Source organism: Microcaecilia unicolor, chromosome 12 (assembly GCF_901765095.1).
Source record: "Microcaecilia unicolor chromosome 12, aMicUni1.1, whole genome shotgun sequence".
NCBI classification, from domain to species: domain Eukaryota; kingdom Metazoa; phylum Chordata; class Amphibia; order Gymnophiona; family Siphonopidae; genus Microcaecilia; species Microcaecilia unicolor.
This window is the reverse complement of record NC_044042.1, coordinates 43491871-43518642: the sequence shown is the minus strand read 5'-3', so window position 1 is coordinate 43518642 and position 26772 is coordinate 43491871. Positions and strand designations below refer to the sequence as shown.

Below are 26772 nucleotides of genomic sequence, written 5' to 3'. Positions count from 1 at the left end.
ACTCAATTGTCAAGAAATTGTCAGAAACTTGGAGAAAAAAGCCTCAACAGACTCCGTTCTTTTAGGCACACAGCCATTGATTTCAAGGAGAACTTGCTGTCATCATTGGCAAAAAACCTCCATAAACTATCTAACTTTTAAAGTCCATACATTAAATACAAATAGATTATCTTGTCAGGATGCACAGCGTCTTCCCACTATCCACAGCCACTATGGCCAAAGTTTTGTGAACTTCATCAGGGTCCATGGTAGGTATAGTTCACTGCTGCGGCTATCTAGTTCAACTCTCTGGCTGTGAGTTTTAACAGGTGTATTTTATAACATATACTAGTAAAAAAGGCCCGTTTCTGACACAAATGAAACAGGCGCTAGCAAGGTTTTCCTCAGCTCCCCTGCAGCCACCCATGCCCAGCGACCTCCCCTGCAGCCACCCATGTCCAGCGACCCTCCTCTCCCCCTGCGCCCACTGCAGCCACCCATGTCCAGCGAGCCTCCTCTCTCCCTGCCCCCCTCCTGCCACCCATGTCCAGCGACCCTCCTCTCTCCAATCCCCTGCCCCCCTCCTGCCACCCATGTCCAGCGACCCCCTGCAGCCGCCCATGTCCAGCGACCCTCCTCTCTCCCCTGCCCCCCCCCCCTCCAGCCACCCATGTCCAGCGACCCTCCTCTGGACATGGATCAGCTGTGAGGCATGTTTTTCCCCCCGGGTTCTGAAGTTGACATCATAATGGCTACGGTGATGTCAGCCTGATCTACGGAGCCTAGCAGACCAACTCGGAATGAGCCACGGTCCCAGGCAGCAAGTCAGAACGTTGGAGGTGAGAATTATTATATAGGATGACTACATGCACACATTGTGCAACTGCATTTGCATGTTAAGAGTTGATTCTGGTAGTCTATTTTATAAAGGTACAGAGACATATAAATTCTCACATAGGCATCCTGTGATAAAATCAGGACCACCGTGTCTGTATTACTGGGAAATGGAAAGTTTTCGAACTTCTTTACTAAAGAAAGTCAGATTAATGTCCTGATTCAAAACAGACATCTAACTTGTCACTACCTCCAATTCAGAATCCACAAATTAAAAGTCAGACATCTCTAATCTACGTTTGGATTGGCAGATGTCTTGGAATAACCCATAAATTTGATTAAACTATAACCAAAGGGCTGTTAGATATTTAACATTTCTCAGTATAAATAAAGGCAGACTGCAGAGCAGAGGAATGAAAAGTTTCACCTGATTCTGAAAGGACAGAATGGAACCGGACTTCACCACCTCTGAAATGTACCAGGCGCATTTTGATCCCAAGCTGTATATGGAAACATACTATGCTGGTGGATCAGGGCATTTCTTTTTCGATGGCTACATGCAATTTATACTGAAGAATTTGTGTAAAACATTCACCTCAGGTGGGTGGTGCTATCTTTTACCTTTGCAAGATTTGCAAGTGTCAATTCAGTTAGGGGCCCTTTTAATAGGGTCACCATATGGCTCCAGAAAAAGGAGAAGACATTGATCCAGTCCAAGTTTTGCTTCCATTGAAAGCAATGCAAGGAAAACCAAGACTGGCTCAATCTGTCCTCCTTTTTCTGGAACAACATACAACACAACATAAGCAGGTGAAAAATAGGAACACCATAGAAGTGTAATGCGGAGCCATATGGTAACCCTTCTTAATAAGCTGTGGTTAAAGGGGCCCTGACTAGCTGCAGTGGCCATTTTTGCTGCACGCTGAGGCCCTTTTTACCACAGCAGGTAAAAAGGCCTAAAAACGAAATGGCCATGCACTTACTGTGTGGCCATGCAGGGTGGAGCACTTACCGCCATCCACTGAGGTAGCGGTAAGGGCTCCCACACTAACCGGGCGCCTGATTACTGCTGGGTAACTGCTGAGGTAAAAAATAGGGACCTATTTTCCCTAAAACCGGAAATGGTGCACACTGGGGGTGGACCTGCATTGGGCCGGTGGTAGTTCTAGATTGCCATGCGGTAAGCCCGTGGTAGGCTTACCGCTGCTTTGTAAAAGGGCACCTCAGAGATTCTGGACTGCACTGAAGTTTTTCCTAGAGAAATTCTTTGATAACGAAGACATCTCCTGCCAACTCTTGAATGGATGAAAAGCTCAGGGAGGTTTTTATGTCCAGCACTATAGGAACCTTCAGCTAGGAATGTCACTTAGCACCAGATTAATCATATAAGGCTGTTCCAGTCCTGGGTTTACACCATTACATGCAAGAAGTTGTAGCCTTACTCAGGGACTTTTCACGGCAGTCTGCTGCTTGACATTAAGGAAAAGACCCAAGGCACCTACCAGAAGGCAGGATCCTCTCAGAACTTTGTTCAGGGAGCAGGGCAGGATCCTCTCAGAACTTTGTTCAGGGAGCAGGGTATGGTCCCCTCACTCAGCACGTTGGCAGAAGAAAAAACAAAAACTATTTAGTTCCTGGTTATATCAACTAAATTATGTAGCCTGGAACTCTAATATAAAAAAATACCGATCCCTGTCTCTGCTCACTGGACCATCACCTCTTTTATTTATTTATTTTTTTAAAGCAAAGCTTCCTTTATGCATTTGTCACATTTATAGCAATTTTGAAATTTTGACCCCATGTGGGGTTATGTGGCCATTTTTGGCACGCATCCCATTTTTTACTGGCAAGATTCCCCAATTGCAGTTTTCCCAAAATTAAGGAGTTTTTTTTTTAAATCTTTTCAGAAGGTAAAAAATATGTTTAATGTTTTTTTGGTATTTTTTCTTTCATTTTTATCTTTTATGTTCCTGCCCCTTTAAAATCGTGATATTTTAAATGTTTTTATCCAGCATTTTCAATTGTGATAGTGCCTTGTATATGATTCCCTCACTTTATTTGAAACAATTTTATATAATGTAGTTTCGCTAGACCACTGTATGTTTATATTCTTTTCCTGTGTGCAGCCACATGCAGGCTAATTTATGGAACTTTTGTTGTATTGCAATGTCTTTTTTACCATTAGGGTTCTAGTGAGATTAGTACTATATAATCCTGACAAACCAACTCATTAATACATAATCCTTTTGGTTTTGTTCTTGAGGTCTGCACCATATATATACGCATCCTTACATATTTTAAGAGCACTATTGCTATTTATTCTATATTAAGCATTCCACTGTGATTTAAATTCCTTAGAACACGGGGGGTGGGGAGGGCGGGATTGTGGCAATATGGCAGCATGAACCTTTGTAGAGATATTGGACCCCTGATGAAGGCATAGGCCAAAACACAGATTGTGTTGAGTCCACTTTCAAGCAAAAGTTTGTTGTATTTCATTGATGCATTGTCTTCAAGCAAGCACTAGTGTATAAGTAAATTAAAGACTTGTGCTTTTAATTTGGACTATCACATTGGTCATTCCCACCCTTTTTTTGTTTACTTTATTTAGGGGTCCTTTTACTAAGTTGTGGGAAAAAGGGCCCTGCGGTAGCAGCGGGGGCCATTTTTCCCCACTTGCCAAGGTCCTTTTTACCGCAGTGAGTAAAAAGCCCCTAAAAAATAAGGCCATGTGGTAAGATAACTCTTATCACATGGCCATGCGGCAGGGAGCACATACTGCCACCCATTGAGGTGGCGATAAGGGCTCCCACAGTAACCCAGTGGCAACTGGGCAGTGCACGGCAATGCGTAATTACTGCTGGGATAGCGCCAAACTATAAAACAAAATTTTTTCCAGCGCACCAGGAATGGCGTGCCCTCAAGCCATAAATCTTGACGGCAGCCGCGTTGGTCCAGCGGTAATTCCAAGTTAGCATGCGGTAAGGGCACCTGAGAGAATACAGTTGGGAAATCAAAACTTCAACTCCCATAAAATGGAAGCATTAGAAAATTCCCTAAAATGTTTCTGAATTTCCCAAACACACATTTGCTATCCCCAGACATTCTACTAAAGATCAGATGGAAGTAGACCAGCAGAGTGAGCCTGAGGCTTTGGTTGTTTCTCCTAGTGTACATTCAACAGCTTTTTTGGAAAGTTGAACTGAGCAGATTGTCCCCGGTCCACTATGCTGGTCTCCTTCATTAATGAGAAGGATAAAGTTGCTGTATTGAATTTATTTTAGGTATAAGGATTTGTAGTTTTGTGGCGAAAACATACTTGTTTATCCAGATGTGTCCCTTGCCAATAAGGCAAGAGATCATTTTTTTTTCCACACTAAAGGCAAAGGTTTTTGTCAAGTGGGAACTTTTTCTCTGTGCTTTCCTGACATTGCATGATCACCGATCAAGTTTTAAAATATGTATGTTTTGATCCAGTATAATTCAAAAAATTTATGGCTGATAAAGATGTTTCATCTTCTGAGGAGTAGAAAGGGATAGGTTGCAATGGGGTCTAATTAATCTGATCACAGCTAAAATATATCAGGGGGTTTCCTCTGTTATAAATACTCAAGGGATTTTAGGGAATTTATTCAGAACTCTGTTCCAGAGTTTTGTATTTTAATTTTTCTACACCAGGTGATGTAAAAGGAGACCTCCTGATAGACATTGGTTCCGGTCCCACCGTCTACCAGTTCCTTTCAGCCTGTGAATCCTTCAAAGAAATTATTGCCACTGATTACGCGGACCAAAATCGGAAGGAGTTGGAGTCATGGCTGAAGGAGGAGCCGGGGGCGTTTGACTGGAGTGAAGTGGTGAAGCTTGCATGTGAGCTGGAAGGTGACAGGTATGAGGGGCATTTAGATGTGGATCACAAGTCATGAATATCCTGAGGAACACACTGTAAGAGGACAATTTTCAAAGATTTTCTGCATTTGAAGCAGTGTTTTATGCTGGAAATAAGCGCATACAAATTTGCACCTCCAATATGTACATAAAGGACAGGGTCATTTTACTTCTGCATTAAAAAGAGGCCTTAGCGCACCATTATGCGGGTCGCTCCCATGCACGAAGGCCATTTCAACCACAGCCGGAAAAAGATCGATTTTCTATTTTCCAAATTAATGACCATGCGCTAATTTTACGATTAGTGTGTGGCCATTAAAAAAGATTAGCATATAAGCCCTTACCGCCACATGTAAGAGTTCACGGGCTAATCATACGCTAATCAGTTAACGCATGGGAATGCAGACACACTAAATAATTAGCACAGAAATGCCCACTCTCTGCCCCCCCCCCCCACCAGACTTGACACTTTAGTGAAAAAAAAAGATTTTTTTAGCAGGTGTCTTCCATGTGCATAATGCAAAATTACGCCGTTTTGCAAGGACATCCAAATCACAATTTGGATGTTTCTTTTGAAAATACCCCTCTAAAGCACTCTAACATGCATAAACCCTCTAAATTAATATGGGAATGTTGATTTGGAGGGGCATTTTTGAAAAGGACGTCCAAGTTTTGATTTGGACTTCTTCGCAAAACATCCCGGCCAGGGGCGGGGAAACCCGTATTTTCAAAACAAGATGGCCATCCATCTTTCATTTCGAAAATACTGTCAGGGACATCCAAATCCTTAAATTTGGTTGTCACTAGATTTGGTCGTCCCTAGACATGGACGTTTCTGATTTTCGGTGATTTTTGAAACCAAGGACGTCCATCTCAGAAACGACCAAATGCAAGCCATTTGGGTAGAGGGGGGCAGGGGAGAGAAAACAATTGCTGGGCATGGATGGATAGAGGATGGTAGAGGAGAGAAGACAATTGCTGGGCATGGATGGGTAGGGGGCAGGGGAGAGAAGAGAATTGCTGGGTATGGATGGATAGAGGGGGACAGGGGAGAGAGAGGAGAGTTTCAGGACATGGATGGAGGGGAGGGCAAGAGAAATTCTGGACATGGATGGAGGGCAGGAAAGGAAGAGAGAAGAAATGCTGGACATGGAGGGAAGATAGAGGAAGGAGATTAGATTAGGGAAAAGGAAGTGAGGAGAGAAACTGCACATGGATGGAGAAAATAGGCAGAAGCTGGATCCACTGTACAGTCAAGTCTGCGAAGGACCAGAAATGAAGAAGAAAGGAGGAAAGAAAATAAATAAATGGAAAGGAAGCCCTGGAAATGGAGTCAAGGGAACAGATAGAGAGCAGCAGAATCAGATACAGGACCAGCATGATCAGAGAAACAAAGTCACCAGACAACAAAGGTAGAAAAAAATAATTTTATTTTCATTATAGTGTTTGGAATATGTCCACTTTGAGAATCAGGTGCTGAACGTTAAAAGTTTATATTTATTTACTTATTTATGCCATTTTATCCCATATTAAACATGAATTAGATTGGAACCTGGGATCATTTAATTTTTTTTTCCTGGAGAGAGTAATGCATTGCCTCCCCCCCCCCCCCCCCCCCCCCGGCTATAGCCAGCTCTGCAATTTTGGGGGGGCGTAGAGGTGGATGGGGGCGCAGTGGTGGACGGGGGGCGCAGAGGTGGATGGGGGGGCGCAGTGGTGGATGGGGGGGCGCCGAGGTGGACCGGGTAGAGAGCCTGTTGTTAAAAATTTACCAGCACACCACTGCCTTGGCCCCACCACTTTGAGTATCAACCCACTCCAAAATTGTGGCACTGGTTGAGTCACTGGCAGAGCTGCCCAAGCCCCACTAGCTGAAGAGGTCCACTGCATGAGCCCCATACTGTGCTATTTGAGCAGTGCAGCAGTTGGCAGCGTGCTTCAGCCACTGATGCCGGCCCTCCTGCATATGTTGTTCAGGCACTTGAAAATGGAAAATAAGATGATATCTTTTTATTGGACTAATCTAATACATTTTCCTATTAGCTTTCAGAAGCCAAAACCTCCTGCTTCAGGTCAGGTCAAGTCCTGTTATAGTATCTTCTTCTGACCTGTGTTTTATTTGCATGTATTAACCTTTATTAACACAGTTACCACATTACTTTATCCTAAATTAAAAATACAATTATTTTCTGTACCTTTATTGTCTGGCCATTTACTTTTTCTAATTCTGTTGGTCCCAGTCTCTTGATTCTGCTTTCCTTCGTCTTCTCTTAACTCTCTTGCCAGGGTTTCCTGTCCATTTGTCATATTTTTCTCTCATTTTTCTTCAATTTACTTTTCTGCCTCTTTGTCCAGATTTAATTCATTCTTACTATCCACTCTTTTTACTTCATCTACCAATGGCTTTTTATCTTTTCCTTATCCTTGTTCTCCCTAGGCCCCTTCCTTTTATTCTCCAGTCTTTCACTAACTCTATCCTCTCCCCCTTAGCAGTGCCTCTCTTTCTCCCCCATCCTTTGTGACTCCCCTCTTTCTCTCTGCATCCTTCCATTCATTGTCTCCTCTTTCTTTCCCTACCCTTCCATCCAGCATCTTCCCTCTTTCTCTCCCCATCTTTCCATACATCTACCCTCTATCCAAATCCTTCCATCAAGTCTTTCCCTCTCTCTCTCTCCCTTCCTTATATCCAGTGTTTATCTCTCTACCCTTTTCCATTCAGCATATCCCCTCTCCTCCCCATCCTTCCAATGTCTCTTCCTTTCTCTCTGCATTCTTCTATCCATCTCCCCTCTTTCTCTCCCTATCCTTCTATCCAGCATCTTCCCTCTTTCTCTCCTTATCCTTCCATCCAACATCTTTCCTCTTTCTTTCCCCATCCTTCTATCCAATGTCTTCCCTCTTTCTCTCCCCATCCCTCCATCCAATGTCTTCCCTCCTTCTCACCTCATCCTTCCATCTAACATCTATCCTCTCTCCCAATCCTTCCACCCAGTGTCTCTCTCTCTGTATCCCCTTCCTTCCACCCAATGTGTGCCTCTACCTTTTTCCATTCATCACATCCCCCCTCTCTCTCTCCCCAACCTTCCAGTGTCTCTCCTTTTTCTCACCCTACCCATCTTTCCAGTGTCTTTCCTCTTTCTGCTCCCATCCTTCCCTCTTTATCTCCCTCCTTTCATCCAGTATCTCCCCTCTTACTCCATATGGCCAGCCAGGGTCCCTGCTTTCTCCCCATCCTTCTCCCCAGCAACGTCTCTCTCTGTCTCCAGCCTTTTTCCATGTCCCCTCTTTCTCTCACCATCTTTCCACTCATCTCTCTCACTCTGTACCCCTCTTCCATCCAGCATCTCTATGCTATCATTTCCTCCCCATTCTCTCCATTCAGCACCTCTTGCCTCCCACTCCCCTTTCCAACTGGTATTTGTTTCCTGGCTACTGCCCCGCCAGTCAAAGAAATCCACTGCCAAAGTGGCCCCCTTCCTCCTTGTGCTGCCACAGGAGCAAGGAAGTCAGTGGGGTGTCTCCAGTCACCAATGCTTACACTCCCCAAGAATGCTCAGCTCATGCATGAACTGAGCATACTCAGGGAGAGCCAGCTTTGGCTGCTGGAGACACCCTACTGAAATCCTTGCCCCTGAGGCAGCACAAGGAGGAAGGGGGATGCTTTGCCAGTGGATTTCTTCGACTTGCGGGACTTCAGCATTCCCACCAGCAAAGGCTTGTGAGGGGTGGAGGGAGTGGGGAGAGGAAACGCCTGACCCCCCACATTCCTGTGTTCCCCCCACCATGGACAGCTGGTTATGCACCGCCTTTAATTGCACAATTAAAATTTTTAGTCGCCTGATTAATTGCGATTAAAAGTAGTAATTGAAATGCAGCCCTAATATAAATATAAGGTTAATATTTTAAAGTATGATGTCCAATCACTATATGTATTTTTTTATGATTGTTCTGGGATAGGTAGTGTTGAATAATTAGGATGATTGAGACTAATTTTAAATATTTCAGGGTCTTCTAGGAGTCTGAAAATGAATTTAAAAGGGTGCACCCCCACCAGCACCTTAACATACCACTGCCATCAGCATAAACCCCATCACCACAAAACACTATTACTACTCCCACCAGCATCACATCTTTAGTACTTGCTTGGTGCCCGCCTACAATTTGCTTTTATCAGCTATTCTCATTAATCCCCTACGCTGTCATGAAGATGATTTTAATAAAGATTCTTTTGCTTCACAGGGAGAAGTGGACTGAAAAGGAAGCCAAAGTGAGAAGAACAGTCAAACGCATTCTCAAGTGCGATGTCACCAAGAGCAACCCGCTGGAACCTCTGGTGCTGCCTGCAGCAGACTGCCTACTCACATGTCTGTGCTTGCAAGCTGCTTGCAAGGACGAGGACACTTTTTCTTGTGCTCTGAAAAATCTCTCGTCATTGCTGAAGCCAGGAGGGTATTTAGTAATGGTGGGAGTATTAGCTTCAAAGTTTTACACAGTCGGCCAGAAAAAATTCTATGTTTTATCCGTGGACAAGAAATTGCTGAAGAAAGCATTACCTGAATCAGGTTTTGAGATCCTGCAGCTGCACACTCAGAATCATTCTAAGGCAGTTCACCTGTCAGATTATTATGGGCACTATTTCATTGTTGCTCGCAAGCAAACTAACACCAGTTAGAGTTCGTTGTCAGTTCCAAGAGAGAAACCATAATCTGGTCAGACCTTATTTCCTGCCTCCTGGAACATGGGACACCCAGTGGGTAGAATCTGTTTCCAGAGACTCTTACCCCATAGTTCTCTAATATACTGTGCAGAGTTATAGAATATTACCACTTATATGTGGAACTTAATTGCTTTATTGGCACTTAATTGGAACTAGCTATCAATAATTGTTCTTAACATGCATTAATTGTTACTAATTTACAGTTACAATCAAAAGTTGTGACCCTATTTTAAAAAGTATGCACATAAATTGTCAAATGCGTAACTGCAAAAGGGGCACTCATGTAAGAGGGGCATGGGCAGGGCATGGGCATTCCAACTGTTCTAGCATGTATTTTATTGAATAATATGAAGCAAGCAGTGCCAAATTTAGGCATATTCTAGGCTCCAAATTGATTATACTTCTAATTTAGGAGCATAACCTTTATAGAATACCGACCTTAAGGGGTAATTCTCAAAAGCTTGCCTAAAGTTAGGTGCACGTAACTGCCATTACAGAATACTAGGCCCCCTGTTACCAAGCTGCGGCAAAAGGGGGCCTGCGTTGGCATTACGAGCACTTGCCGCACAGCCATTTCTAGGGGGGAGTCCTTACCGCCACCCATTGAGTGGTGGACAGACTCCCACGCTAACCCAGCAATAACCGGGCAGCGCACAGCACTGCACAATTACCGCTGGGTACTATCTAGCGCTACAAATTCTGGCGCTACAAATTTTTGTGGCGCCGGAAATGGCAGGGCGGTAGGGGTGGGAAGTACCACCGGGCTGCTGTGGTAGCCCGGCGGTACTTCCTAAATAGTGAGCGGTAAGCTTAGTAAAAGGAGCCCCTAGTGTACGTCCATAGTTGTGCATCTAACTTTAGGTGTGGGCAACCTATGCCGGCTTCATGGCTGATGTAGATGCTTGGACCTAATTGTACGCAATTGAGCACATAACTGTTAGCATCCTATGTGTATAAGTGCTCAATGCGCCCTTGACAAGCCCTTGCCTCTCCTGGATCCACGCCCCCTAGCTTAGTGCTCACTTTTTGGGCATCTAACTTTTAGCCCTTATATACAATTGTCCCTTACTGTGTACCTTTGCCTTGAATTCTCACTGTGTGTACCTGAACTTTGGAAAGGGGATTAATTAAATCTGAAAAATAAATCGAAATTTACTGGCACCATTCAACAGTGCTTTTTAAAAAAAACAACACAGAAATGTCTGATCTAAATCAAGTACAGTAAGTAGTTTTAAACAGACAAAATCAGTTTAATTATCAGGAAAATGAAGAACCTAATGGCAGAAAAAGACAAAACAACCTCTGAGAGATCCTCTGTGCTTATTCTATGCATTCTCACTTTTTTAATACTTTACTTTTATTAAATTTGCTTTCTTGAATTCAGACACAATCCTTGTCTCCACCACTTCCACTGGGAGGTTGTTCTGTGCATCCACCACCCTTTCTGTACAGAAACATCTCCTAAGACAGTCAGTCCCCTTTCACCCACCTCTCAAAGCCTAACATAACAACATATGTGTTGCCACACTGGAACAGACCAAATGTCTATCAAGCCCAGCATCCTGTTTCCAACAGTGGCCAATCCAGGCCACAAGTACCTGAAAATATTCCAAAAGATTAAAACAGATTTTATACTGCTTATCCTAGAAATAATCGTTGGATTTTCCTGTTTTAATAATGGCTTATGGACTTTTTTTTTAAGGAAATTATCAGGCTTATTTTCGAAAGGGAAGGGCGCCCATCTTTCGACACAAATCGGGAGATGAGCGTCCTTCTCCCAAGGTCACCCAAATCAGCATAATCGAAAGCTGATTTTGGTCATCCTCAACTGCTTTCCATCGTGGGGGCGTGTCGGAAGCGTAGCGAAGGTGGGAATAAGGCGTGCCTAACACATGGGCGTCCTCGACCGATAATGGAAAAAAGAAGGGCGTCCCTGACGAGCACTTGGGCAACTTTACTTGGTCCATTTTTTGTTACCACCAAGCCTCAAAAAGATGCCCGAACTAACCAGATGACCACCAGAGGGAATCGGGGATGACCTTCCCTTACTCCCCCAGTGGTCACCAACCCCCTCCTACCCTAAAAAAAAAACTTTTTAAATATTTTTTGCCAGCTTCAAATGTCATACCCAGCTCCATGACAGCAGTATGCAGGTCCCTAGAGCAGTTTTAGTGAGTGCAGTGTACTTCAGGCAGGCGGACCCAGGCCCATCCCCCCTACCTATTACACTTGTGATGGTAAATGTGAGCCCTTCAAAACCCACCAGAAACCCACTGTACCCACATCTAGGTGCCCCCCTTCACACCTTAGGGCTATGGTAGTGGTGTACAGTTGTGGGTAGTGGGTTTTGGGGGGGGGGGGTTGGGGGGCTCAGCAGACAAGGTAAAGGAGCTATGTTTCTGGGAGCATTTTATGAAGTCCACTGCAGTGCCCCCTAAGGTGTCCGGTTGGTGTCCTGGTATGTGAGGGGGACCAGTGTACTACGAATGCTGGCTCCTCCCACGAGCAAATGGCTTGGATTTCGTCGTTTCTGAGATGGGCGTCCTCGGTTTCCATTATCGCCAAAAATCAGGGACGACCATCTCTAAGGTTGACCTAAATTTCGCGATTTGGGTGCCCTGACTGTATTATCAAAACGAAAGATGGATGCCCATCTTGTTTCGATAATATGGATTTCCCCGCCCCTTCGCCGGGACGTCCTGCAAGGACGTCCTCAGGAAAACTTTGGCGCCCCTTTCAATTATGCCCCTCTATCCAAACCTTTTTTAAACCCTGCTAAGCTAACTGCTTTTACTACATTCTCTGGCATCAAATTCAAGACTTTAATTACATGTTGAGTAAAGAAATATTTTCTCCAATTTGTTTTAAATTTACTATTTAGCAGCTTTATTGAATGCCCCCTAGTCCTTGTACTTTTGGAAAGAGTAAACAAGAGATTTATGCCTACCCGTTCCACTCCAATCCATATTTTATAGACCTCAGCCTCTTTTCTGATGAACAAGGCCCAGCTCCTTTGCATTTAGCAGACACAAAGTAACTGCACTAAGGCCCCAATGCTCAGATGCAAACACAGGTGCTAGAGGCCATTAGCGCCGAACTAGCACCCGCGTTTGCAGGCGCACAAGGCTCGAAAGCCCCCACCACGGAGAATAGTGAGTGCACCGAAGGATACCACATCAAGCATGAGCTAATTCCCTATTCCTCCCCAATGCTCAGCGGGCAGTGCGCCAAACAATGTGCTCCTCCCACAGCAAACCCTATACCAGCTCAGAGCTGGCGTTAGGGTTTGCCAAGGCATTGTAGAGGAATGAAGAGACTAAGAAGGGTCGGTAATCACTCCCCCCACTTCCAAAAGACGTGAGGGCCTGGTGATCTGGTGGTCCCCAGGCCCCCCCCAACTCCCCAAAGATGTAACAGCCCCCCAAAATAAATAACACCTTGGTGGACCAGTGGGACCCCTGGCCAGGACCCCAAAGCCCCCCAAGGGCAAGGCCTGATAGTCTAGCAGTGCCCCCCCCACCTCCTCCTACCTTGAAGAAAGGAGGAGGGACTAGGACTCTCTCCTCCTGCTGGGTGCCTCCTCAAAATGTCTTAAGCCCCACCCAATGCATCTCAGTTGTCCCTCATGCTCAGTGCTATGACTGTGCTTATATTTGCTGATCGGGCGGTATTTCTCCGGTGCTGTTCTGATCAGCGCTGGAGTTTTGAACATCTGGGCATAAATGCATTCATGTACTCAGTGGTCAAGGTGAGGGGGGTGGGGTGGAGGAAAATAGCACATCTACAGCTGATAACAATGTACTGGATGATAAAGCTATCCAAAGGCATAACGAGACTTAAATTGAACTTATTGTTCTGGCCCGCTTTATTACGGCAGCGCCCCAGGGTTATTGGTTGCACATTTCCCAAGATTAGGATTGTCAGCAGGCTCCAGATTCACTGACAAGGTTGATCCAGTCCTGGGTTTCCCACATTGCATGCAATGACTTGTAGTTCTTATATCCCAATTGAATTCCCCAAGAAAAGCAAAACTACTTGCATGCAACGGGAGAAACCCAGGACTGCATTAACCATGTTGGGCAAATCTGAAGGCAGTTAACAACACTACTCAAGTAATAAATGTTTTTCTTTCTTCTTATTTTTTTGTGTATAAATTGATAAATCAATTTTTTTTTTAAATTGTGCCATTTCTCTCCAGCAGCCTGAATATGCCCATTGGATCCTTTCTTTTTCATGCAGCTGTGGAAGCTCACACATGCTTTTGCCACGTTAAAAGAGGGCAATTTTCACTCAGATGATTTTACTCAGAATATTACTTATTAACCTGGGTAAATGCCTTTGAAAATGTGCCCTTTCATTACTCTTGGAACCCACGCAAGAGATTATTACTTCTAGAACCTTTGATTTCAAAATAAATGTATGTACAAAAAATAAATAAAAAAGGAGGAATCCAGCATAGGTAAAAAAAAAAATCTGTCCTCTGACCTCACTGATTAGCAACAAGATTAAACAAGAGGCTAAAATGCCAGGTCTGAATCTTCCAGCAAGTGAATTATAGCAAAGAAGTCGGAGGGAAGAGAGCTGCAACAATTGGGAGATGATATCACAGTGCATACAGCATGGAGCCTGGCCAGGCCCAACATCCCTTCCCCCTCCTCACCTTTCCTTTTGGGAGCTTCCTGTGTAGGGTTACCAACTAGATCCAGAGTCATCCGACAGGGTTGATCCAGTCCTAGGCTTACCCCATTGCATGCAGGGACTTGTGGTTCTGATTTCCCCATTGGATTCCCTAAGAAAGGCAAGGCTACAAGTCCCCCCATGCAATGAAGTAAGACCAGGACTGGATCAACCCTGTCAGATGAATCTGGATCTAGTTGGTAACCCTATTCCTGTTTAGGGTTACCACATGTCCTCCAGGTTTTTTTAATTTTTAGGAAATTATCCTTTTTTTTTGTTACGAGCCTACCCACATAATGAGAGAAACCATTTCTGGCCTATGAATCAGTCTGGACACATGGGGGCGCTAAAGAGAGAGAAAGGCATTGCTGATCTCCTCTCTGTTTCCCTGCTGATTGAATCTGTCAAAGGAATTTTGTTCATACAGCACAACTTTAAGTATAGGTCTTGCAAAGACTTTCACATGTATCGCAGAAGCCAGCCAAAGTTGTGGCGGGATATCTGCTTTTCTGATAAGTACGCTTGGGCTCGGACTCAGTCAAACACATATCCAAAAGATTTTGAAAAGTAGATTTTCTACTTCTGTACTGTATGTTAATGATGTGTGTTCATTAACTAAAAGTCATTTACACATTTGCAATGATTAAATATATCTTCAGCAAAGATAACAACCTTTTAATTTTTTGTGTCCTCCTTTTTATTTCTGCAAATATGGTAACTCCATTCCTGTTACCATGGGATCCCAGAAAGGGAAAGGAGAGACCAGGCATTGCCAGGCCTGGCAGGCTCCATGAAGAATTTTGTTAAGAGCAATAAGGCTATGATTAGCCACCAGATTGCTAAAGTGCACAGCAGTAGATGAAATAAAATCATAGGGCAAAGCAAGATTTGGGCAAAGATAATTGGCTCCCCACATAAATGAGCCCTAGCACTTCATCATTTCCAGCACTACAAAAATTTATTTATTTCTGTAGCACCAGAGTGTTCCCCGCAGTAATCAGGCGGTGCCGTGTGCTGCCCAGTTACTGCCAGGTTAATGCGGGAGCCCTTACCGCCACCTCAATGGGTGGTGGTAAGGGCTCCCCCTGAAATGGCCACACAGCAAGTGCTTTACTTGCCGCACGGCCATTTCCTGTAGGAAAGCAAGACTTCCCTTTTACCAGTTGAGGTAAAAGGGGGCCTCGGTGTGTGTGTAAAACACACACCAACGCCGGCCATCTTTTCCCACAGCTTGGTAAAAGGGGCCCTGAATAATTTAAAAGAGAGACAATTCAAACAGGAAGTCTATCCTGTGCTCTTAAAAGTCACTGCAGACAGCCCGATTATAAAAAAAACAAAACAATAGCCAAAAAAAGAGCAATACCTTTAAAATGACGTTCAGTCATCTGTCATCAAAATCACTTTAAAAATGCATCAGAAACATGAAAATCAGCGGGAAATCACTAAAAAGCACAGTCATGTGCATTCCACACATTGCGTATGCATTCCAATGACATCATACACGATGTGTGTGTCAAGCCTCTTAAGACTTGTTATCTGTAAAGATATCTTAGAGCCTATTTATTTTCTGAAGTTTCCTTTATTAAATAAATATAGATAATTTACTCACAGTCAGATGTGTTGCCCCAAGGCACTGAGACTCCGTAATTCTGAGAGCTGTATCAGTGGTTGGAAGTAGAAATCTGAAGAAAGGCAGCTTTATTGCAGAGGTGGGGAAAATAGTTAAACGGGTAGAAGTAGCTCAGAGCTGGAAAGTGCAATATCTTATTAGGGAGATAAGTACAAGGTAAAAACCGAGTTCATTGCAGGGAGCTTAGCAGGACAAGTGCTGTCTGAAGCAAGATAGAGAATGCCTCATGGAGAAAGAGAGGCCAAGAAGGGGCTCACACAGGCCCAGGGAGGAGGAGGTAAAGGGATCAATAGGGACAGAGCCTGCCATCAAGTAGCAGGGGTGGTCAAGGGTGCAGCCCTCGATTGGAGAGAAAGGTCATACCTGGATGACCTCTCAGGACAGAGATAGTAAGAATGACCAGGAAATGATAGCAGGTAGAAAAAGGAGCCAAGCTTGGCTGAGAAAGAGAAGAAGTCATTACAGCAGGATAGACCAATAGTAAAAGTCCTTATACAGACAGGCAGTTGTGGCTGCGTTACATGTGAGACTACATTATTATTGCTCATATATCTTTGCAGTGAGGACAGCAGCAGTAAAAATCCCTAGAAGTGAGAATAACAGTAAAAGCATTAAACACATTTTAGGGTCACACTATAAACTAATGCAAGGCTGTCAGAGGACAGAACAGTGTGTCCTGCTCATCGTGCTTGAATTACTGTTAAATGTGACAGTAGGTGGATTGCACTGGGAGCTCCAAATCCAGCTATACAGACATGAGAATCCAGTGTTAAAAAGATCTACAGAAATTAGAACACGGCAAGAAGAAAATATTCTATAATCTGTCTAAGACTAAAAAAAACTGCTGTTGAAACACTGAGACGTTATAGTCATCAAACAAGTGGATAAAGGAGGAGCTCTTGTCATTATGAGCAAGGCAGATTATGTTAAGGAGATCAAACGACACTTCCTAGAGATTCCATTATCTGATTTAGGAATAGAATAAATTCATTCTTGGATTTAGGAAACAACAGTGGTAATCTAGCCAATAGAGAGTATAATTTTTGAAAGTGAATTACCATGTAACACCATGGTGCTCATTTTCAAAGCAGATGGACGCCTCAAAATACCTTTAAAAAAACATCCATCTGCTAAAAATGTCCACATCCTGATTTTGGAAAGTCAGAATTTAAACGTTTTATGCTACACTTCATCCAAATAGCAAGACAGCCCAAAAGTAGTATGTCCAACAGTGATTTTTGAAAGGGACATTTTAATCTAGACCTGTTTCAGTCACATCCAAGTTGCAAAAACGTGAGCAGCTGGCCACAGTAGGAATTAAGGCATGGCACCCTCCTTAATCCCTCAATGGTTGCGGTCCCCCTCCCTCTCCCCTGAAAATGAACTGGAAAAGAAAACCAGGTTCTATGTCAGCTACAGGTATTATGGCCATGGAGAATAGAGGTCCAGCTTAGTGGTTAGTGCAATAGACTATAAACCAAAGGACTCAGGTTCAAATGCCATTCTATTTTCTTCTGGGGCTCTCTCCAGGAACAGAAAAAGGTATGAGACACCTGCAAGTTCAATAAAAGGCTCAAAGCCAGGTGTCAAGAAGAAGGTTTTAGATATGTAGGAGGATGGGACAATATATGGAAAAACAAAATACTGTACTGTAATGATGGACTACATCTTTCTGTGGAAGGAAAAAAGATCTTTGGGGAGAAATTGTAATGGAAGTGAATTTTAAAGATTGTTTTTCAACCCTGTCTGGACCAACCAGTGCACTCGGGGTCTGTATTGTTGATTAGAAGTTGTATTATTGCTTCTTTTCCTGGTCTAAGAACTCTTGGCATTGCTTAGATGTAAAGACCAGTGATGTAATGATTGTTTAGCTAATCATTGTGTGTATACAGTTAATCATTGTATATATCTTAATCATTGTAGAATTTAGCTCCTCTAATAAAGGTCTAATTTACTTGATACGAATCCAAAAGAATCCACAGTAATTATTGGGTAGTCTGTGTCAGTGAGGCAGACTGTAAATCCATAGCAGTTCAGAAATTCAGACAGTATGTTTCTAGGCCTTTAAACTAGGGATTAGGGGTAACAATAGGAAGCAGAAACATTCAGGGAGTAACCCACAGCAAAAGCGTGACAATGGAAGGGTTGATAAACTTCATTGCACTGTGTACCTAGGACTCTTCATTAACAATTAAACCTTATAGTTTAAAACAATTAGATAGACCACCCTTTTTGTGAACAAGTCAGAGTTTCTATAAAATCCAAATAGAAAGGAACGCCATATCAAATAGTAAAGCATCTCATCCCAAGAACAAACATCCAACATTCAAACATTCCAAAGACAATCTTCTGCAGGCCATCCAACCCAGGGATGGACAGGATTCAGCTCCTCAAAAATGTATAAAAAAAATTAAGTCTAGTTTTACATAATTGATAAGATCTTTCTTCTCAAAGATACAATGGCAACTGATTCCACAAATAAGGGGAATACAAAAAAAAAAACCACCTTCCCTAGTAGAAGTCGAGTGGATGAATGAGGAAGAATTATCAATAACAACCGATCCTGAGATAATGACAATCTGGGAGGATTATAAGAGTATAACAGCTCTGCCAAATACCCCGGCTTTCCTGTAGCAAGTACCCTATGTACCATCATCATTACTTTAAACATACAGTGAAACTCTATTGGAAGCCAGTGATTTGATATAAAGGTAAGTGATGTGATCTCTCATAGATAATCTACCCAGCAACCAAATTCCAGCATTCTGTACTGTTCACAAATGCTTTACTAAACTACAGGAAATACCCTTATAGACCACATTACTATAATCTAATCGCAACATTAAAAGCGAGTGCAAAAACGAATGGAGTACTTGCTCATCAAAAAACAGACATACCGCCCTCAGTAATCTTAAAGAAGCAAACCTAGTATAGAGAGATTTGGTATATTGACATACTTACATACAGTATCATATAGGCGTTCCTAGGGGCATAATTTTGGAGGAGCAGGGGTAGAATTGCAATGTGCATATGTATTTTATTGAACAATACAGAGGGGGTTCAAAGCACAGAACACAATCAGAAAGACAACAAAAGTACCAATGGCCTTCAAGAATGGGACAAGTCCTTTTATTCCCCAGCATAGATCAGTCTTGTACATCAATGACCCGACATGGGTTTCAGTGCGTCAGGGGTCTTGTGACAATATTAATCCAATATTGAAATGCCCGGCGTCACAACTAGAGGCAGGAAATAGGAACCTAATAGGAAGCCTAACACTTAGGCTTAGACTTCTGAGTGGCAAAACTCAATCAAATATGTGAATACACAGGTACATTGTGCAACTTCACTGGCACACTATTAGAACTGAATCTGTGATAGCTAGCATACTTGGGTAGTGGCTTCCTTGTGAAATAATTACTTATTGATTTTAATTGTGTTCTCCTTCTTTTCTATACTGTGGTTCGGATGTTTTCTAGGCCCTTGTAAGCATGCTTTCTGTCCTATCACAAAATTGTAGCTCTTTTCCACCTTTCTCTTTTTTTGAATTTTAACCCCTTTTACAAAGCCGCGCTAGCAGCTGCCGGTACAGTTATGCCGACACAGCCCATTCAGAACAGCACTTCCCACAATCAAGAAAACAAATAATATCATTGATCATAGAAACAAGAGCTGTTTCAGTGCTGTGAGGGAAAGTGGCACTTTAAAAAGACCCAGATATAATCAATGCTCTAAACCATCTCCTATTTGATTTTAAATTGCACCACATAGAATGGTTTGCCAGAAATATGAGATATAAATTAAATGAATTGCTAGTGTTTTATCAGCTAGGGGACATTTATCAACATTATAAAATTTTCTCAAAGGATTTTTGGTGAAAAAGATGAAGAAGACTCATATGACCCTCCCCCCCCCCCCCCCCCCCCTCTCCTTGTCCTATAAGTGCATATGGCTGATCTACAGCAAATACAGCAAGTAGTCTATAAACAGACTGTCAGTTTAATGATTAATAAACTGCATTAGAACTCACATACATTATGTAAATTTCCTTTGAAATTTAAACATAGAACATGATGACAGTCGTTTCCCCCCCCCCCCCCCCCCCCCATCCAAATTCACTCTGCCTGGTCTCGGCTCCACCACTTTCACTGGGAGGCCCTTTCTATACAGAAACATGTCCTTAGGTTAGTCCTAAGCTGGTCCCATCATGCTCCTTCCACAGCCCCTTTTCTGATGAATAAGACTCACCTCCTGTACATTTATCAGCCACAAAGTGCCCATTCTACATATGTTTATGTACTTCGTGACCAATAAAATGGGGGTGGGGGGTGGGAGGGGAGACACAAAATAGTCCAGCTATAGGTGAAAATTACATATTGGATAATAAAGCTGCCCAAAGGCATAATAGAACTTAAATTAAACATATGGTGGTAGCCCTCTTTATTAATGCACCATATAAACAGTTTCCTTTCTTGAACTACAAAAAAATCACATGATATCATGAAAACACCCATAGAATTGCTTCTTTTTTAGCAGATCAAACAAAGAAAAGTCCATAAAATAATTTATTCACTACAACATTCAGAGGGTCTTTTTCTAAGATGGGCTCATGTTTTTGGTGTGCGTTAAAATCAGAGTATTTTTTTCTAGCGAAAAAGGTGCCAGTACTCAAATGCCAGGCCATCCTTTAGGGGTGGGGTGACCTCTGAGGGATCCACCCCACAATAGCCTGCAACCATTCACAGAATCTATGACAAGGCAGAATCGGTGTGTAGAGTCTGAGCTCTTTCATTAAAACTTGGGGCCCATGGGTCAATTTTAGCAGATGGAAAAGGTGCCGGGACTCAGTACCCCCAAGTACCCCCTCAAAAAAAGCCCTGGTTAAAATTGTGGGCGTGCTAAACGTTAGAAATGCCAATGTATTCCTATGGGTGTCTCTAATGTTCAGGACGCCCACAATTGTAGCGTGCACTAAAAACGTGAGTGTGCCTTAGTAAAAGACACCCTCAATAAATACCTAAAGCCCAACACAGCTGGAGCTATGTCAGGGACATAAAAGAACTGTTGACAAATAAAAACACATATTAGTATAAATCATAAAAACTCAAGCCAACCAAAATCACGTACTAATTAAAACATTATTTCCCTTACAACATTGTTATGAGTTTGTTAACATTAATTTCTAACAGTTAATTATTTGCATATTTATTTTTATAATATTATGACTTAAGTATCATGATTTTCATTTTTTAATTTGCATATGATTTTGGTTGGATTGAGTTTTTATGATTTATACTAATACTAGTAAAAAAAAGGGCCCGTTTCTGACACAAATGAAACGGGCACTAGCAAGGTTTTCCTCAGAGTGTGTATGTTTGAGAGAGTGTATGTGAGAGTGACTGTGTGTGTGAAAGAGAGTGAATGTGCGAGTGTGTGTGTGTGAGAGAGAGAGAGAGAGAGAGAGAGAGTGAGTCTGGGTGTGAGTGTGTCTGTGAGAGAGAGAGAGAGAGAGTGTGTGTGAGACACAGACTCTCTGTGAGACTGAGTGTATGAGACCAAGAGAGTGTATGAGTGACTGTGTGACACATAGAGAGTGAATGTGATACAGTGTGAGACATAGAGCGTGTGAGAGACAGTGTGTGAGAGTGAGAGAGAAAGACATTGATTGTGAGAGAGAGAGAGAGAGAGAGTGTGTGTGTGACAGAGATACCTCCCCCCCCCCCTCTGGTGTCAGGCCCCCCCTCCCTCTCTCTCTGGTGTCTGAGCGTTACTGTGCAGGACGCTGAGCTCTGGATGTGCTTCAAGTAACTGACCAATCCTATTTAGTAGAATGCACTGCCAACATTCTGAAGCCGAGAAACCTCGTGTGGTTGGTCACTTCTGCTTGTGACAAACCTGGAAGTACGTGATGTCAATTCAGGAGATGGATACAGAGAGCAGGAATGCCTCAGCCATGCAGTCAGCTTCAGAATGTTGGAGGTGCGTTTTATTATATAGGATGTGTTTTTATATATTATCAACAAACACGCCATGTTGGGATTTCAGATATTTATTGACTGTTGTGTTGAATAAATAATTTTACGGACTTTTCTTTATTTCATCTACTCTTTGTTAGCACCATATTGGATCTTGCAGATCGTCTGCCTACTTGTCTCCTTGTTGCTTTTTTTGTGCAGCTGTGGAAGTTCACGCATATATTTACCACATTTCAAGAGCAGACATGCCAAGTCACGTGCATTTGAGTCCCATCTCCAGCTCACTCACAACACTTAAGCACACAGATCTCACGCATTGGCTCCCGGCTCCCCACTGATGGTTTGACATCTCTCTCTTCAACCTTTCCATCCCCAACTCCCGAGGCTCAGCATCTCTCACTGTCTGCCCCTGTCATCCTCCAGTGCAAGCTTGTTTGTTAATGGTAGCGCTGCAGAGATGCTGCTGCTTCCTTCTGGCATGAGGACTTTCTTCTGCTGCATCTCTCCCTTAGAAATTGGAAGTAGTGGCAGAGGAGGCAGGATGGGGCAGAAGAAAGGCCCTGTGCTAGACAGAAGCACCAACATCTCTGCAATACTACTGGTCACAAACAAGTTTGAAGGACCACGGGAGTGAAGAAAGTGAGAGATGCTGGACCACGGGAGTAGGGGAAAGAAAGGCCGAGAGGGAGGAGAAAGGAGGAGATGCCAGGACTGGTGGGGGAGGGGAAGGGGAGGAGGAAGAGATACTGGACCCCTAAGGAGGGAGACAGAACAGGAGGGAGGGAAGAGAGAGGAACACTTGCTGGACCCCTGGGGAGTGAGACAGGACAGAGGGGAAAGAGAGGGAGAGATACTGGTGGGAGGTGGGGGATGTCAGGAGTGAAGAAACAAAGGGAGAGACGCTAGTTGGGAGGAGGAGGAAGACCAAGGGAAGGAAGAGAGACTGGCCCGTGGGCATAGGCGCCCGGTATAAGAGGCTTGGACAGGCTAAGCCTCCCCTGCTGTGCTCTGAGAGGTTTAAATTGTTGATTTACCTCCATCCTCACATCAGGAGCTGCAGAGAAAGCCCTCTAGCCTTGTGTAACCAACTGTAGAAATTGGTTTATGGTTTGTTTACCTTACTGCTGGGAGAGCAGGGGGAGGGGGGGTTGGCTGGGTTGCCAGGGAGATATTTAACGAGGATGACTTCCTGACCTGCACTGAGAACAGATAGCAGCAGAATCGGACAACCAGACAACAAAGGTAGAAAAGATCATTTTATTTTCATTATAGTGTTTGGACTATGTCCACTTTGAGAATCAGCTGCTCAACATTAAAAGTTTATATTTATTTACTTATTTATGGCATTTTATCCCACATTAAACATGAATTAGGGTGTTTTGTGGCTCTACATGACAATTGTGATGATATGATCCCTTGTTTCATATTGTTGATGGTCTGCATTTTCCGTATGGGTGGTATATTGGTGTATTAGGTTCTGCCCAGTGTAATATTTATGGTACAGTAAGGTTCTGAGTGTGTTTTTGCACAAAGTTGTGCATGGTGTTTTGCAGTTGAGCGATTGTGCTTAGAATATGCTTTGAGCAACTACTTTATTCTTTGACATATGATACATATCTAATATCTAAATTTAATAAAAGGTATTAATTGTGACTTTTATTTTTTTTTTTTTCTGTGTGTTATCAGACAATTATGGATTTAAGCTCTACCCCTGGCCCCACCCCTAACCCCGCCCCCTTTAGCCTCCCCAAACAGTTGGACCACCGACCGCCTATGCCCGTGGGCAAGAGAGGTGCATAGAGACACAGAGAAGTGATGCTGGACATGTGAGGGGGGATAGGTTCACAGAAAGATCATGCTGGGCAGGGCAAGGTTAGGGACACAGTGAGAGGAGATGTTCAATAGGGCTGGATGATAGGGATAGAGACATGGGAAAATAACTGGACAGGGCAAATAACAACACAGAGAAGGTGGATTGTGGACCTAGAAAAGAAATGCCAAATGGACAAAGGAGACCCTGGCAAGAGAGTTAAGAGAAGACAGGAGAAGGCAGAAATCAGAGACTGGGACCAACACAATTAGAAAAATAAAATGACCAGACAGCAAAGGTTTATTCTCTTCTCTCAGAGACATGATCTTGTGATTTAGGAGGAGTTGGCTCTACTCAGTAAATGGCCTCAGGAGTGGCAGCCTAAGTGGGAGTAAGCATGCACATTCTGAACAGTACAGGATGTACTAGAAGAGAAAACATTCATGAAAGTCCTGGAAAAGAAAATCAGTGCTCTATGCCACCTCCTGTTTGATTTTTAATTGAATATGTGGATTCATCACAACATAGAACGGCTTTCCTCAAATTATGAGATATATTTATTTTAAATTAAATTGAATTAAATTAATTGCTAGTGTTTTGTCAGATAGGGGATAGTGTTCAATATTACCAAAGGCACAATTAAAGGCTGAGCTTAAAACTTTTTTATTTCAAGATGCTTACTCTTAGGGGCACTTTTACAACGGTGAAGCAAAAAGTGGCAAAAGTACTTGGGGTGATAGTATCTGAGGATTTGAAGACGATGAAACAGTGTGACAAGGTGGTGGCTGTATCTAGAAGGTTGTTGGGCTGTATAGAGAGAGGTGTGACCAGCAGAAGAAAGGGAGTGTTGATGCCCCTGTATAAGTCATTGGTGAGGCCCCATCTGGAGTATTGTGTTCAGTTTTGGAGGCCGTATCTTGCTAAGGATGTAAAAAGAATCCAAGCGGTGCAAAGAAAAGCTACGAGAATGGTATGGAATTTGCGTTACAAGACGTATGAGGAGAGACTTGCTGACCTGAACATGTATACTCTGGAGGAAAGGAGAAACAGGGGTGATATGATACAGACGTTCAAATATTTGAAAGGTATTAATCCGCAAACGAACCTTTTCCGGAGATACGAAGGCGGTAGAATGAGAGGACATGAAATGAGATTGAAGGGGGGCAGACTCAAGAAAAATGTCAGGAAGTATTTCTTCACGGAGAGAGTGGTGGATGCTTGGAATGCCCTCCCCCGGGGGGTGGTGGAGATGAAAACGGTAACGGAATTCAAACATGCGTGGGATAAACATAAAGGAATCCTGTTCAGAAGGAATGGATCCTCAGGAGCTTAACTGAGATTGGATAGCAGAGCCGGTAGTGGGAGGCGGGGCTGGAGGTTGGGAGGCGGGGATAGTGCTGGGCAGACTTATACGGTCTGTGCCAGAGCCGGTGGTGGGAGGTGGGGATAGTGCTGTGCAGACTTATACGGTCTGTGCCAGAGCCGGTGGTTGGGAGGCGGGGCTAGTGGTTGGGAGGCGGGGATAGTGCTGGGCAGACTTATACGGTCTGTGCCCTGAAGAGCACAGGTACAAATTAAAGTAGGGTATACACAAAAAGTAGCACACATGAGTTGTCTTGTCGGGCAGACTGGATGGACCGTGCAGGTCTTTTTTCTGCCGTCATCTACTATGTTACTATATAGGGCAAGCACGTCTTTTTGACGCACGCTGGGAAAAAGGGCTTTTTTTAAGGGGCCAGGAAAAGGGCTGCAGTAAAATTGAAACCAACAAGCACCTACTTACGGCTTGAGCCCTTAATGCCACCCACTGATCTAGCGGTAAGGGCTCATGCACTACATGCACAGCAGAAATGCCGTGTGCGATAGAAAATTTTAAAAATAATTTATCCAGGTGGTAGAGGCAAGCACCAAATCCAAAGTTACCGCCACGGGGTGGGCTAGCCTGACGGTAGTCTCGTTCTGACATGCGCTGCACATGCACAGAGCCTACCGCCCTTTTATGCAGGGGTACCTTAGATTCCTACATCCCCCCGCTTTCGGGAGGACCAGACCAAGCCACTTGCAGAATCCTGGAATTTAGCTTACCAATCCTCTTGTGCTGACCCTCCCCTCTCTTTTCTATCAGCAATTTTTAGTTCTGCCTACTTTTTCCCATTTTGTGGGGATTTTTTTGTTACATTTGTACCCCGCGCTTTCCCACTCATGGCAGGCTCAATGCGGCTTACATATTATATACAGGTACTTATTTGTACCTGGGGCAATGGAGGGTTAAGTGACTTGCCCAGAGTCACAAGGAGCTGCCTGTGCCTGAAGTGGGAATCAAGCTCAGCTCCTCAGTTCCCCAGGAGCAAAGTCCACCACCCTAACCACTAGGCCACTCCTCCACAGTGTGTTTCTCTGTCAAATACTCTATCTTCCCCTAGTCTAGATTGTAAGCCACCTAGATAGCTTATGCCATTAGGCGGGATAGTAAATTATTATTAAACTTGAAATTTAAAGGCATTTTTCAGGTAAGAAAACTCATATGACCCCCATCCCTGTCCTATAAGTGCATATGGCTGATCTACAGCAAGTACAGTAAATAGTCTATAAAAATTGCCTGTAAGAGGCTCATTTTCAAAAGGGAAAACCATCTGAAAAGTGGCATAGAGCAGCATTTGGATGTTTTTCTCACCAAAACATCCAAATCGGTATTTTCAAAACCCATTTTCCAGATATTTTTCTGTGTAGTTCATCTGCAGTGAACCCAAATCTCAAGGGGACATGCCGGGGGTGAGTTAAGAGCAGGATTCGGATGTTCCTAAGATCTGGACGTTTTTGTTTTGTTCCATTATGGGTGAAAAACAACGTACATTGTGTAAATTTCAATTTAAAATTTAAAGATAGAACATGATGGCAGAAAAAGACAAAATGGCTTATTCAGTCCCCTCGTCCACCCTGACTGCCTGGTCTCTACAATCCTCCCTCTCTCTCTACCACTTCCACTGGGAGGCTGTTCTCTGCATCCATTACCCTTTCTGTACAAAAACATTTCATTAGATTAGTCCTGAAACGGTCTCCTTTCACCCTCCTTCTAAAGCCTCTTTTCTGTTGAACAAGGTCTAGATCCTATGCATTTTGCAGTCACAAGACATCTGAAGTAAGTGTGTCCATATACTCTGTGGCCAAAGCTTGGGGAGAGGGAGGCAAAATAGCACAGCTACTGCTATTGTCCAACATCATCTGCTGGACAATAAAGCTGCCGTGCCGAAATCCAGGCGTAATA

The 26772-nt window shown here is 43.5% G+C and overlaps 1 protein-coding gene and 1 long non-coding RNA gene across 2 annotated transcripts in view; one reads left to right on the top strand and one right to left on the bottom strand.

Moving 5' to 3' along the window:
- The first annotated feature begins 1206 nt into the window (after positions 1 to 1206).
- Positions 1207 to 9894, top strand: LOC115481770 (nicotinamide N-methyltransferase-like). The gene is made up of 3 exons (XM_030221151.1): positions 1207 to 1413; positions 4492 to 4699; positions 8938 to 9894. The coding sequence occupies exons 1-3, from the start codon at positions 1260 to 1262 to the stop codon at positions 9368 to 9370; spliced, it is 795 nt and encodes a 264-aa protein (XP_030077011.1). The 5' UTR covers positions 1207 to 1259; the 3' UTR covers positions 9371 to 9894.
- A 2429-nt stretch (positions 9895 to 12323) lies between these two features.
- Positions 12324 to 26772, bottom strand: part of LOC115481772 — a 60997-nt gene continuing 46548 nt past the window's right edge. Inside the window, exons 3-4 of the long non-coding RNA XR_003944000.1 lie at positions 18547 to 18552; positions 12324 to 13446 (exon numbers count right to left, since the gene is read on the bottom strand). This is a non-coding gene — a long non-coding RNA (uncharacterized LOC115481772). The remainder of the gene's footprint in view (positions 13447 to 18546; positions 18553 to 26772) is intronic.